Raw genomic sequence first — 13,233 nt, forward strand, 5'->3', positions numbered from 1 at the left:
TTGTTGGAAAACTTGTATTTCATGATTTATGTGATAATATAAGATCATGTATGACATTTCACCCTATCAGGAAGCGAACAATGTAATAAAACCATTTAAAAAATCGACTTTTCTAAATTTTGTGACCTTGTGACCTTGACCTTGGGGCGAAAATGAAAAATCGAGCTCCGTGGGGCTAGACATATGACATTGGCCTAACAAAATACCGAAACCCCTGTCAGATTCCACCAACTCCCTCGGAGAGACTGTAGCTTGAATTCGATTACCCCCTAAAAAGACATCTTTTTCGGGCGTCGCTCTGCCCACAATGGGCGCAATACGCCCACTCTACGCAGGACACAACTAGATCATGATATCAACCTCCCACCCAAGTTTCATCAAGATCGGATGATATCATCGGGTAGTTATGCTGCGGACAGACAGACAGGCGGACAGACAGACAGACACACACACCCATGACGAATATAGTGGTCACTCTGTTTGATAACTCGTGAACCAATAATTATGACGTCATAGGCCACGTGGTTCGGCCGCCATCTTGGAAAAACTTTGCACCTCTATATCTCCGAAAGCGCTGATTATAAAAAAATTGAGACATGGCTCATTGTAAAGAACTCTCCATGGGGAATAACATCTGTGAATGCTGTCACAGATGCCTCCATTATGACGTCATAATTTGACAAGTACAAACGTCATCTGATCAAGATGAAATTTCTTGAGCATAATCTAGGAATACATTAGTGGAGAAAAGAAATAATGTTGACGTCATCGGTCACGTGGTTCGGCCGCCATATTTGTTTTAACACAATAGCCTTAAAAACCACTGAAAATACATCCTGGCGAGGGTTTGCAATCTCCGATTTCTCTTTTTCTTGTTTTCTTCATGTATTACATGTCCAAGCAAATGACCTGTGCTATGTCAGACAAACTGGAGGTGTATCTCCACATACTAATAAGGTTGATGATACTGTTCTTGATATGCTCTCAAAGTCAAAATTATGCTGTGGGCAGCATAACAGCCAGATCTATGCAGTCGTGTCCCTTCTTTAAAACAACAGATGGATGGATAGATGGTTGAATGCAAGAACTGTTTCTGTGTCACCCTGTACACTTGGTGAGGAGATGGAGAGACGATTGGATGGATGTAAGAGCTGTTTCTGTGTCATTCTGTACTTCCGGTGGGGTGGGGGCGGGGGGGGTATCAACCTGTGGGGGGATGTGTCATCCAGTGGGGGGATGGAGATGGTTGGAAAGATGGATGGATATAAGAACTATTCCTATGACAGCCTGTGTACTTGGAGGGAGTTATTACGATTGGTTAGATGGATAGATTGTTAGATTGATGTTTAGATGGATGGATTGTTAGATTGATGGTTAGATGGATGGATTGTCAGATGGATGGATTGTTAGAAAGATTGTGAGATGGATAGATTATTAGATTGATGGTTAAATGGATCGATTATTAGATTGATGGTTAAATGGATCGATTATTAGATTGATGGTTAAATGGATCGATTATTAGATTGATGGTCAGATGGATAGACTGTTAGATTGATGGTTAAATGGATGGATTGTTAGATTGATGGTTAAATGGATCGATTATTAGATTGATGGTTAAATGGATAGATTGTTAGATTGACGGTTAAATGGATCGATTATTAGATTGATGGTCAGATGGATAGATTGTTAGATTGATTGTTAGATGGATGGATTGTTAGAAAGATTGTGAGATGGATAGATTGTTAGATTGATGGTTAAATGGATCGATTATTAGATTGATGGTTAGATGGATAGATTGTTAGATGGATGGATTGTTAGAAAGATTGTGAGATGGATAGATTGTTAGATTGATGGTTAAATAGATCGATTATTAGATTGATGGTTAGATGGATAGATTGTTAGATTGATTGTTAGATGGATGGATTGTTAGATTGATGGTTAAATGGATCGATTATTAGATTGATGGTTAGATTGTTAGATTGATTGTTAGATGGATGGATTGTTAGATTGATGGTTAAATGGATCGATTATTAGATTGATGGTTAGATGGACAGATTGTTAGATGGATGGATTGTTAGAAAGATTGTGAGATGGATAGATTGTTAGATTGATGGTTAAATGGATCGATTATTAGATTGATGGTTAGATGGATAGATTATTAGATTGATTGTTAGAAAGATTGTGAGATGGATAGATTGCTAGATTGATTGTTAGATGGATAGATTATTAGATTGATGGTTAGATGGATAGATTGCCAGATTGATTGTTAGATGGATGGATTGTTAGATTGATGGTTAAATGGATCGATTATTAGATTGATGGTTAGATGGATAGATTGTTAGATTGATTGTAAGATGGATGGATTGTTAGATTGATGGTTAAATGGATCGATTATTAGATTGATGGTTAGATGGATAGATTGTTAGATTGATTGTTAGATGGATGGATTGTTAGAAAGATTGTGAGATGGATAGATTGTTAGATTGATGGTTAAATGGATCGATTATTAGATTGATGGTTAGATGGATAGATTGTTAGATTGATGGTTAGATGGATAGATTGTTAGATTGATGGTTAAATGGATCGATTAGATTGATGGTTAGATGGATAGATTGTTAGATTGATTGTTAGATGGATGGATTGTTAGAAAGATTGTGAGATGGATAGATTGTTAGATTGATTGTTAGATGGATGGATTGTTAGAAAGATTGTGAGATGGATAGATTGTTAGATTGATGGTTAAATGGATCAATTATTAGATTGATGGTTAAATGGATCGATTATTAGATTGATTGTTAAATGGATAGATTGTTAGATTGATTGTTAGATGGATGGATTGTTAGATTGATTGTTAGATGGATAGATTGTTAGATTGATTGTTAGATGGATGGATTGTTAGAAAGATTGTGAGATGGATAGATTGTTAGATTGATGGTTAAATGGATCGATTATTAGATTGATGGTTAGATGGATCGATTATTAGATTGATGGTTAGATGGATAGATTGTTAGATTGATTGTTAGATGGATGGATTGTTAGATTGATGGTTAAATGGATCGATTATTAGATTGATGGTTAGATGGATAGATTGTTAGATTGATGGTTAAATGGATGGATTGTTAGATTGGTTGTTAGATGGATAGATTGTTAGATTGATTGTTAGATGGATGGATTGTTAGATTGATTGTTAGATGGATGGATTGTTAGATTGATGGTTAAATGGATCGATTATTAGATTGATGGTTAGATGGATAGATTGTTAGATTGATGGTTGGATGGATAGATTGTTAGATTGATGGTTAAATGGATCGATTATTAGATTGATGGTTAGATGGATAGATTGTTAGATTGATTGTTAGATGGATGGATTGTTAGAAAGATTGTGAGATGGATAGATTGTTAGATTGATTGTTCGATGGATGGATTGATAGAAAGATTGTGAGATGGATGGATTGTTAGATGGATGGTTAAATGGATCGATTATTAGATTGATGGTTAGATGGATAGATTGTTAGATTGATGGTCAGATGGATCGATTATTAGATTGATGGTTAGATGGATAGATTGTTAGATTGATGGTTAAATGGATCGATTATTAGATTGATGGTTAAATGGATCGATTATTAGATTGTTGGTTAGATGGATAGATTGTTAGATGGATGGATTGTTAGATTGATGGTTAAATGGATCGATTATTAGATTGATGGTTGGATGGATAGATTGTTAGATTGATTGTTAGATGGATGGATTGTTAGATTGATGGTTAAATGGATCGATTATTAGATTGATGGTTAGATGGATAGATTGTTAGATTGATTGTTAGATGGATGGATTGTTAGAAAGATTGTGAGATGGATAGATTGTTAGATTGATGGTTAAATGGACTGATTATTAGATTGATTGTTAGATTGATGGTTAGATGGATAGATTGTTCGATTGATGGTTAAATGGATCGATTATTAGATTGATTGTTCGATGGATGGATTGTGAGAAAGATTGTGAGATGGATAGATTGTTAGATTGATGGTTAAATGGATCGATTATTAGATTGATGGTTAGATGGATAGATTGTTAGATTGATTGTTAGATGGATGGATTGTTAGAAAGATTGTGAGATGGATAGATTGTTAGATTGATGGTTAAATGGATCGATTATTAGATTGATGGTTAGATGGATAGATTGTTAGATTGATTGTTAGATGGATGGATTGTTAGAAATATTGTGAGATGGATAGATTGTTAGATTGATTGTTAGATGGATGGATTGTTCGAAAGATTGTGAGATGGATAGATTGTTAGATTGATGGTTAAATGGATCGATTATTAGATTGATGGTTAGATGGATCGATTATTAGATTGATGGTTAGATGGATAGATTGTTAGATTGATGGTTAGATGGATGGATTGTTAGAAAGATTGTGAGATGGATAGATTGTTAGATTGATGGTTAAATGGATCGATTATTAGATTGATGGTTAGATGGATAGATTGTTAGATTGATTGTTAGATGGATGGATTGTTAGAAAGATTGTGAGATGGATAGATTGTTAGATTGATTGTTACATGGATGGATTGTTAGAAAGATTGTGAGATGGATAGATTGTTAGATTGATGGTTAAATGGATCAATTATTAGATTGATGGTTAGATGGATCGATTATTAGATTGATTGTTAAATGGATGGATTGTTAGATTGATGGTTAGATGGATAGATTGTGAGATTGATGGTTAAATGGATCGATTATTAGATTGATGGTTAGATGGATAGATTGTTAGATTGATTGTTAGATGGATGGATTGTTAGATTGATAGATTGTTAGATTGATTGTTAGATGGATGGATTGTTAGAAAGATTGTGAGATGGATAGATTGTTAGATTGATGGTTAAATGGATCGATTATTAGATTGATGGTTAGATGGATAGATTGTTAGATTGATTGTTAGATGGATGGATTGTTAGAAAGATTGTGAGATGGATAGATTGTTAGATTGATGGTTAAATGGATCGATTATTAGATTGATGGTTAAATGGATCGATTATTAGATTGATGGTTAGATGGATCGATTATTAGATTGATGGTTAGATGGATAGATTGTTAGATTGATGGTTAAATGGATCGATTATTAGATTGATGGTTAGATGGATAGATTGTTAGATTGATGGTTAAATGGATCGATTATTAGATTGATGGTTAGATGGATAGATTGTTAGATTGGTTGTTAGATGGATGGATTGTTAGATTGATTGTGAGATGGATAGATTGTTAGATTGATGGTTAAATGGATCGATTATTAGATTGATGGTTAGATGGATAGATTGTTAGATTGATTGTTAGATGGATGGATTGTTAGATTGATTGTTAGATGGATAGATTGTTAGATTGATTGTTAGATGGATAGATTGTTAGATTGATGGTTGGATGGATAGATTGTTAGATTGATGGTTAAATGGATCGATTATTAGATTGATGGTTAGATGGATAGATTGTTAGATTGATTGTTAGATGGATGGATTGTTAGAAAGATTGTGAGATGGATAGATTGTTTGATTGTTAGATGGATGGATTGTTAGAAAGATTGTGAGATGGATGGATTGTTAGATTGATGGTTAAATGGATCGATTATTAGATTGATGGTTAGATGGATAGATTGTTAGATTGATGGTCAGATGGATCGATTATTAGATTGATGGTTAGATGGATAGATTGTTAGATTGATGGTTAAATGGATCGATTATTATATTGATGGTTAAATGGATCGATTATTAGATTGTTGGTTAGATGGATAGATTGTTAGATGGATGGATTGTTAGATTGATGGTTAGATGGATAGATTGTTAGATTGATGGTTAAATGGATCGATTATTAGATTGATGGTTAGATGGATAGATTGTTAGATTGATGGTTAAATGGATCGATTATTAGATTGATGGTTAGATGGATAGATTGTTAGATTGGTTGTTAGATGGATGGATTGTTAGATTGATTGTGAGATGGATAGATTGTTAGATTGATGGTTAAATGGATCGATTATTAGATTGATGGTTAGATGGATAGATTGTTAGATTGATTGTTAGATGGATGGATTGTTAGATTGATTGTTAGATGGATAGATTGTTAGATTGATTGTTAGATGGATAGATTGTTAGATTGATTGTTAGATGGATAGATTGTTAGATTGATGGTTGGATGGATAGATTGTTAGATTGATGGTTAAATGGATCGATTATTAGATTGATGGTTAGATGGATAGATTGTTAGATTGATTGTTAGATGGATGGATTGTTAGAAAGATTGTGAGATGGATAGATTGTTAGATTGATTGTTAGATGGATGGATTGTGAGAAAGATTGTGAGATGGATAGATTGTTAGATTGATTGTTAGATGGATGGATTGTTAGAAAGATTGTGAGATGGATGGATTGTTAGATTGATGGTTAAATGGATCGATTATTAGATTGATGGTTAGATGGATAGATTGTTAGATTGATGGTCAGATGGATCGATTATTAGATTGATGGTTAGATGGATAGATTGTTAGATTGATGGTTAAATGGATCGATTATTATATTGATGGTTAAATGGATCGATTATTAGATTGTTGGTTAGATGGATAGATTGTTAGATGGATGGATTGTTAGATTGATGGTTAAATGGATCGATTATTAGATTGATGGTTGGATGGATAGATTGTTAGATTGATTGTTAGATGGATGGATTGTTAGATTGATGGTTAAATGGATCGATTATTAGATTGATGGTTAGATGGATAGATTGTTAGATTGATTGTTAGATGGATGGATTGTTAGAAAGATTGTGAGATGGATAGATTGTTAGATTGATGGTTAAATGGATCGATTATTAGATTGATTGTTCGATGGATGGATTGTTAGAAAGATTGTGAGATGCATAGATTGTTAGATTGATGGTTAAATGGATCGATTATTAGATTGATGGTTAGATGGATAGATTGTTAGATTGATTGTTAGATGGATGGATTGTTAGATTGATAGTTAAATGGATCGATTATTAGATTGATGGTTAGATGGATAGATTGTTAGATTGATTGTTAGATGGATGGATTGTTAGAAAGATTGTGAGATGGATAGATTGTTAGATTGATGGTTAAATGGATCGATTATTAGATTGATGGTTAGATGGATAGATTGTTAGATTGATGGTTAAATGGATCGATTATTAGATTGATGGTTAGATGGATAGATTGTTAGATTGATGGTTAAATGGATCGATTATTAGATTGATGGTTAGATGGATAGATTGTTAGATTGATTGTTAGATGGATGGATTGTTAGATTGATGGTTAAATGGATCGATTATTAGATTGATGGTTAGATGGATAGATTGTTAGATGGATGGATTGTTAGAAAGATTGTGAGATGGATATATTGTTAGATTGATGGTTAAATGGATCGATTATTAGATTGATTGTTAGATGGATAGATTGTTAGATTGATGGTTAGATGGATAGATTGTTAGATTGATGGTTAAATGGATCGATTATTAGATTGATGGTTAGATGGATAGATTGTTAGATTGATGGTTAAATGGATCGATTATTAGATTGATGGTTAAATGTATCGATTATTAGATTGATGGTTAGATGGATAGATTGTTAGATTGATTGTTAGATTGATGGTTAGATGGATCGATTGTTAGATTGATGGTCAGATGGATCGATTATTAGATTGATGGTTAGATGGATCGATTATTAGATTGATTGTTAAATGGATCGATTATTAGATTGATGGTTAGATGGATATTGTTAGATTGACTGTTAGATGAATGGATTGTTAGAAAGATTGTGAGATGGATAGATTGTTAGATTGATGGTTAAATGGATCGATTATTAGATTGATGGTTAGATGGATAGATTATTAGATTGATTGTTAGATTGATGGTTAGATGGATGGATTGTTAGATTGATGGTTAAATGGATCGATTATTAGATTGATGGTTAGATGGATAGATTGTTAGATTGATTGTTCGATGGATGGATTGTAAGAAAGATAGTGAGATGGATAGATTGTTAGATTGATGGTTAAATGGATCGATTATTAGATTGATGGTTAGATGGATAGATTGCTAGATTGATTGTTAGATGGATTGTTAGATGGATAGATTGTTAGATTGGTTGTTAGATGGATGGATTGTTAGATTGATGGTTAAATGGATCGATTATTAGATTGATGGTTAGATGGATAGATTGCTAGATTGATGGTTAGATGGATAGATTGTTAGATTGGTTGTTAGATGGATCGATTATTAGATTGATTGTGAGATGGATAGATTGTTAGATTGATGGTTAAATGGATCGATTATTAGATTGATGGTTAGATGGATAGATTGCTCGATTGATTGTTAGATGGATAGATTGTTAGATTGGTTGTTAGATGGATGGATTGTTAGATTGATTGTGAGATGGATAGATTGTTAGATTGATGGTTAAATGGATCGATTATTAGATTGATGGTTAGATGGATAGATTGTTAGATTGATTGTTCGATGGATGGATTGTTAGAAAGATTGTGAGATGGATAGATTGCTAGATTGATGGTTAAATGGATCGATTATTAGATTGATGGTTAGATGGATAGATTGCTAGATTGATTGTTAGATGGATAGATTGCGAGATTGATTGTTAGATGGATGGATTGTTAGATTGATTGTGAGATGGATAGATTGTTAGTTTGATTGTTAGATGGATGGATTGTTAGATTGATTGTTCGATGGATGGATTGTTAGAAAGATTGTGAGATGGATAGATTGTTAGATTTATGGTTAAATGGATCGATTATTAGATTGATGGTTAGATGGATAGATTGCTAGATTGATTGTGAGATGGATAGATTGTTAGATTGGTTGTTAGATGGATGGATTGTTAGATTGATTGTGAGATGGATAGATTGTTAGATTGATGGTTAAATGGATCGATTATTAGATTGATGGTTAGATGGATAGGTTGCTAGATTGATTGTTAGATGGATAGATTGTTAGATTGGTTGTTAGATGGATGGATTGTTAGATTGATTGTGAGATGGATAGATTGTTAGATTGATGGTTAAATGGATCGATTATTAGATTGATGGTGAGATGGATAGATTGTTAGATTGATTGTTCGATGGATGGATTGTTAGAAAGATTGTGAGATGGATAGATTGTTAGATTGATGGTTAAATGGATCGATTATTAGATTGATGGTTAAATGGATCGATTATTAGATTGATGGTTAGATGGATAGATTGCCAGATTGATTGTTAGATGGATAGATTGTTAGATTGGTTGTTAGATGGATGGATTGTTAGATTGATTGTGAGATGGATAGATTGTTAGATTGATGGTTAAATGGATCGATTATTAGATTGATGGTTAGATGGATAGATTGCTAGATTGATTGTTAGATGGATAGATTGCTAGATTGATTGTTAGATGGATCGATTGCTAGATTGATTGTGAGATGGATAGATTGTTAGATTGATTGTTAGATGGATGGATTGTTAGATTGATGGTTAGATGGATAGATTGTTAGATTGATTGTTAGATGGATGGTTAGATGGATAGATTGTTAGATTGATGGTTAAATGGATCGATTATTAGATTGATGGTTAGATGGATAGATTGTTAGATTGATTGTTAGATGGATAGATTATTAGATTGATGGTTAGATGGATAGATTGTTAGATTGATGGTTAAATGGATCGATTATTAGATTGATGGTTAGATGGATAGATTGTTAGATTGATTGTTAGATGGATAGATTATTAGATTGATTGTTAGATGGATAGATTGTTAGATTGATGGTTAAATGGATCGATTATTAGATTGATGGTTAGATGGATAGATTGTTAGATTGATTGTTAGATGGATAGATTATTAGATTGATGGTTAGATGGATAGATTGTTAGATTGATGGTTAAATGGATCGATTATTAGATTGATGGTTAGATGGATAGATTGTTAGATTGATTGTTAGATGGATAGATTATTAGATTGATGGTTAGATGGATAGATTGTTAGATTGATTGTTAGATGGATGGATTGTTAGATTGATGGTTAGATGGATAGATTGTTAGATTGATTGTTAGATGGATGGTTAGATGGATAGATTGTTAGATTGATGGTTAAATGGATCGATTATTAGATTGATGGTTAGATGGATAGATTGTTAGATTGATTGTTAGATGGATAGATTATTAGATTGATGGTTAGATGGATAGATTGTTAGATTGATGGTTAAATGGATCGATTATTAGATTGATGGTTAGATGGATAGATTGTTAGATTGATTGTTAGATGGATAGATTATTAGATTGATTGTTAGATGGATAGATTGTTAGATTGATGGTTAAATGGATCGATTATTAGATTGATGGTTAGATGGATAGATTGTTAGATTGATTGTTAGATGGATAGATTATTAGATTGATGGTTAGATGGATAGATTGTTAGATTGATGGTTAAATGGATCGATTATTAGATTGATGGTTAGATGGATAGATTGTTAGATTGATTGTTAGATGGATAGATTATTAGATTGATGGTTAGATGGATAGATTGTTAGATTGATTGTTAGATGGATGGATTGTTAGATTGATGGTTAGATGGATAGATTGTTAGATTGATTGTTAGATGGATGCTTAGATGGATAGATTGTTAGATTGATGGTTAAATGGATCGATTATTAGATTGATGGTTAGATGGATAGATTGTTAGATTGATTGTTAGATGGATAGATTATTAGATTGATGGTTAGATGGATAGATTGTTAGATTGATGGTTAAATGGATCGATTATTAGATTGATGGTTAGATGGATAGATTGTTAGATTGATTGTTAGATGGATAGATTATTAGATTGATGGTTAGATGGATAGATTGTTAGATTGATGGTTAAATGGATCGATTATTAGATTGATGGTTAGATGGATAGATTGTTAGATTGATTGTTAGATGGATAGATTATTAGATTGATTGTTAGATGGATAGATTGTTAGATTGATGGTTAAATGGATCGATTATTAGATTGATGGTTAGATGGATAGATTGTTAGATTGATTGTTAGATGGATAGATTATTAGATTGATGGTTAGATGGATAGATTGTTAGATTGATGGTTAAATGGATCGATTATTAGATTGATGGTTAGATGGATAGATTGTTAGATTGATTGTTAGATGGATAGATTATTAGATTGATGGTTAGATGGATAGATTGTTAGATTGATTGTTAGATGGATGGATTGTTAGATTGATGGTTAGATGGATAGATTGTTAGATTGATTGTTAGATGGATGCTTAGATGGATAGATTGTTAGATTGATGGTTAAATGGATCGATTATTAGATTGATGGTTAGATGGATAGATTGTTAGATTGATTGTTAGATGGATAGATTATTAGATTGATGGTTAGATGGATAGATTGTTAGATTGATGGTGAAATGGATCGATTATTAGATTGATGGTTAGATGGATAGATTGTTAGATGGATGTATGGTTCGATGGATGTATAGTTAAATAGATGCAGGGTTCGATCGATGGATTGTTAGTGGATATAAAAACATGATCCATATTTGGATATAGTCATGATAACTGTCACAGTACTTTTGCATTTGAAGAGAAAGTTGCATCGTGACATGGCCGAACCTGCACCAAATGACCATCTTAGTGGAGATCTCGCTGACCAACCTCCCAAAGGAAAAGACGAACAAAGAAATAAAAAGATCATACCGACAAACAAATTGTGCAAAACCATCGGTTTTCACACCATACATAATTATGCTACCCTCGAATGACGTTGTTAAATTGACGTCAGTGGCTGTAACAATACTGTATGCAAAAGCCAGTACTGCTGAAGCGACAGCCAGCTTAATGTCCCTCACACAGATCAACGTCATGGCCCAAGACATCAGTTTATCAGATTCATAACACAGGACCGACAAGTCCAGGTCTTGGCACAAAGTGTCCAGATTATGCAAAGCCACTGAAGTTACCCAAATCATGTTTTACCTTTTTGACGTCTCTGCATAATCTAGTCACTCCACGTGTATCGTATGTAACAACTCTCGAACGAGAACGTTGGGGAAGACGAGAGGTCCACGACTACTAGGTACTCACAGCTCCAGGATCTGAGCAGGGACTTCAAGCTGATCTCGAAAAAGCCGGAATCGTGCATGCTGGCCATGGTAGCACAGAGGCAGCCGGCCGGCTCCGCACAGCCCTTCCGCAGGAGAGACACGGTGCTGATGCTCGAGGTGGACCTGGTCCGACGTCCGACCACCGGCCAGCATTCGAGTGCACGGCAGGTTTCGGTTTCACTGGGAGTCCTGAAGACCCGTTTCGATCGAGAGCAGCCGAGGAGAGGAACACAAATTTTACACCAGGTAATGATGACGGCGTAGTTACATGGCAGGTATCTCTCTCGCTGTCGGTTCGACCGATTACATTTCATTCCATTTTCAATCGACGGCACAAGCAAAGTGCTGATGCTGCTCCAGTCGACGGCACCGGTCGCAATGCAGTGAACGCTTCCGATGCAAAATAAGCTGCAAAACTCGAACACGTCGTGGGGAACACCACAAGATGGGTACAATCAAGTCGCTCAAGTACAAAGGCGGATACTTGGGGCACGGAGACGACACAAAGTGACAAGTGGTGGGCGGTCACGCTCTCCGGATGGAGGTGGAAACACCCAGCTCACTCCAAATGAATGAAGCACAAATCCAGAGGGTCCAGTCCCACGGAATTGCTCCCAGGTATTTGTCGACCGACCTCCACAAAGAAAAACAACGCGACAAAAGGCAATGAAGATTAGCGATCGTGTGGCAGCGCACATCGGTCCCAAAGCTCGAGATGTGCTCCAGGGAGAAAGAGGGAGCGCCGCGTCAGCCGTGACGATGGATCTCCGCGGTGTCCGACCGCCGCAAACGCACCCCCGTGCTAGGGTGGCCCGGAGCGAGCACCCTGCGGTGGCCCGGACGGAACACGCTGCTGCCGGGGACGGATGGAGCCAGCGGTCACGGCTCGTGCGATGCCCCAAGATGCGGATTGCGGAGAGCTATTTCGGGCGAGTGGGCAGACGCGTGACGTCATCGCGCAGCTCGTCAGGCACAGAGACGCTGATGCATCGAGGGGAGGGATCGTAAGACAGGATGATGATCCGCAGCAGTTACAACAATGGTACAATGAATGGGCAGGATGGATCGAGGGGATGAAACACTA

At 35.1% G+C, this 13,233-nt stretch overlaps 1 protein-coding gene across 8 annotated transcripts in view; it reads right to left on the reverse strand.

The window, feature by feature from the left end:
* LOC137426021 (protein furry homolog-like) overlaps positions 1–13,233 on the reverse strand; it is a 417,549-nt gene that overhangs the window by 334,660 nt on the left and 69,656 nt on the right. For 3 of the 8 annotated variants that reach the window (XM_068114742.2, XM_078776942.1, XM_078776941.1), the window contains exon 1: positions 12,130–12,601. The exons of 3 other annotated variants lie outside the window; for them this stretch is intronic. In XM_068114742.2, the coding sequence (XP_067970843.2) occupies positions 12,130–12,463 (334 nt within the window). In that variant the 5' untranslated portion in view covers positions 12,464–12,601. Of the gene's footprint in view, positions 1–12,129; positions 12,603–13,233 lie in introns of those variants that run through there. 2 more of the 8 variants (XM_078776945.1, XM_078776944.1) reach the window with 1 other exon arrangement.

The sequence above is a fragment of the Myxine glutinosa genome, chromosome 4, assembly GCF_964187855.1.
Source record: "Myxine glutinosa chromosome 4, kmMyxGlut1.1, whole genome shotgun sequence".
Taxonomy (NCBI): domain Eukaryota; kingdom Metazoa; phylum Chordata; class Myxini; order Myxiniformes; family Myxinidae; genus Myxine; species Myxine glutinosa.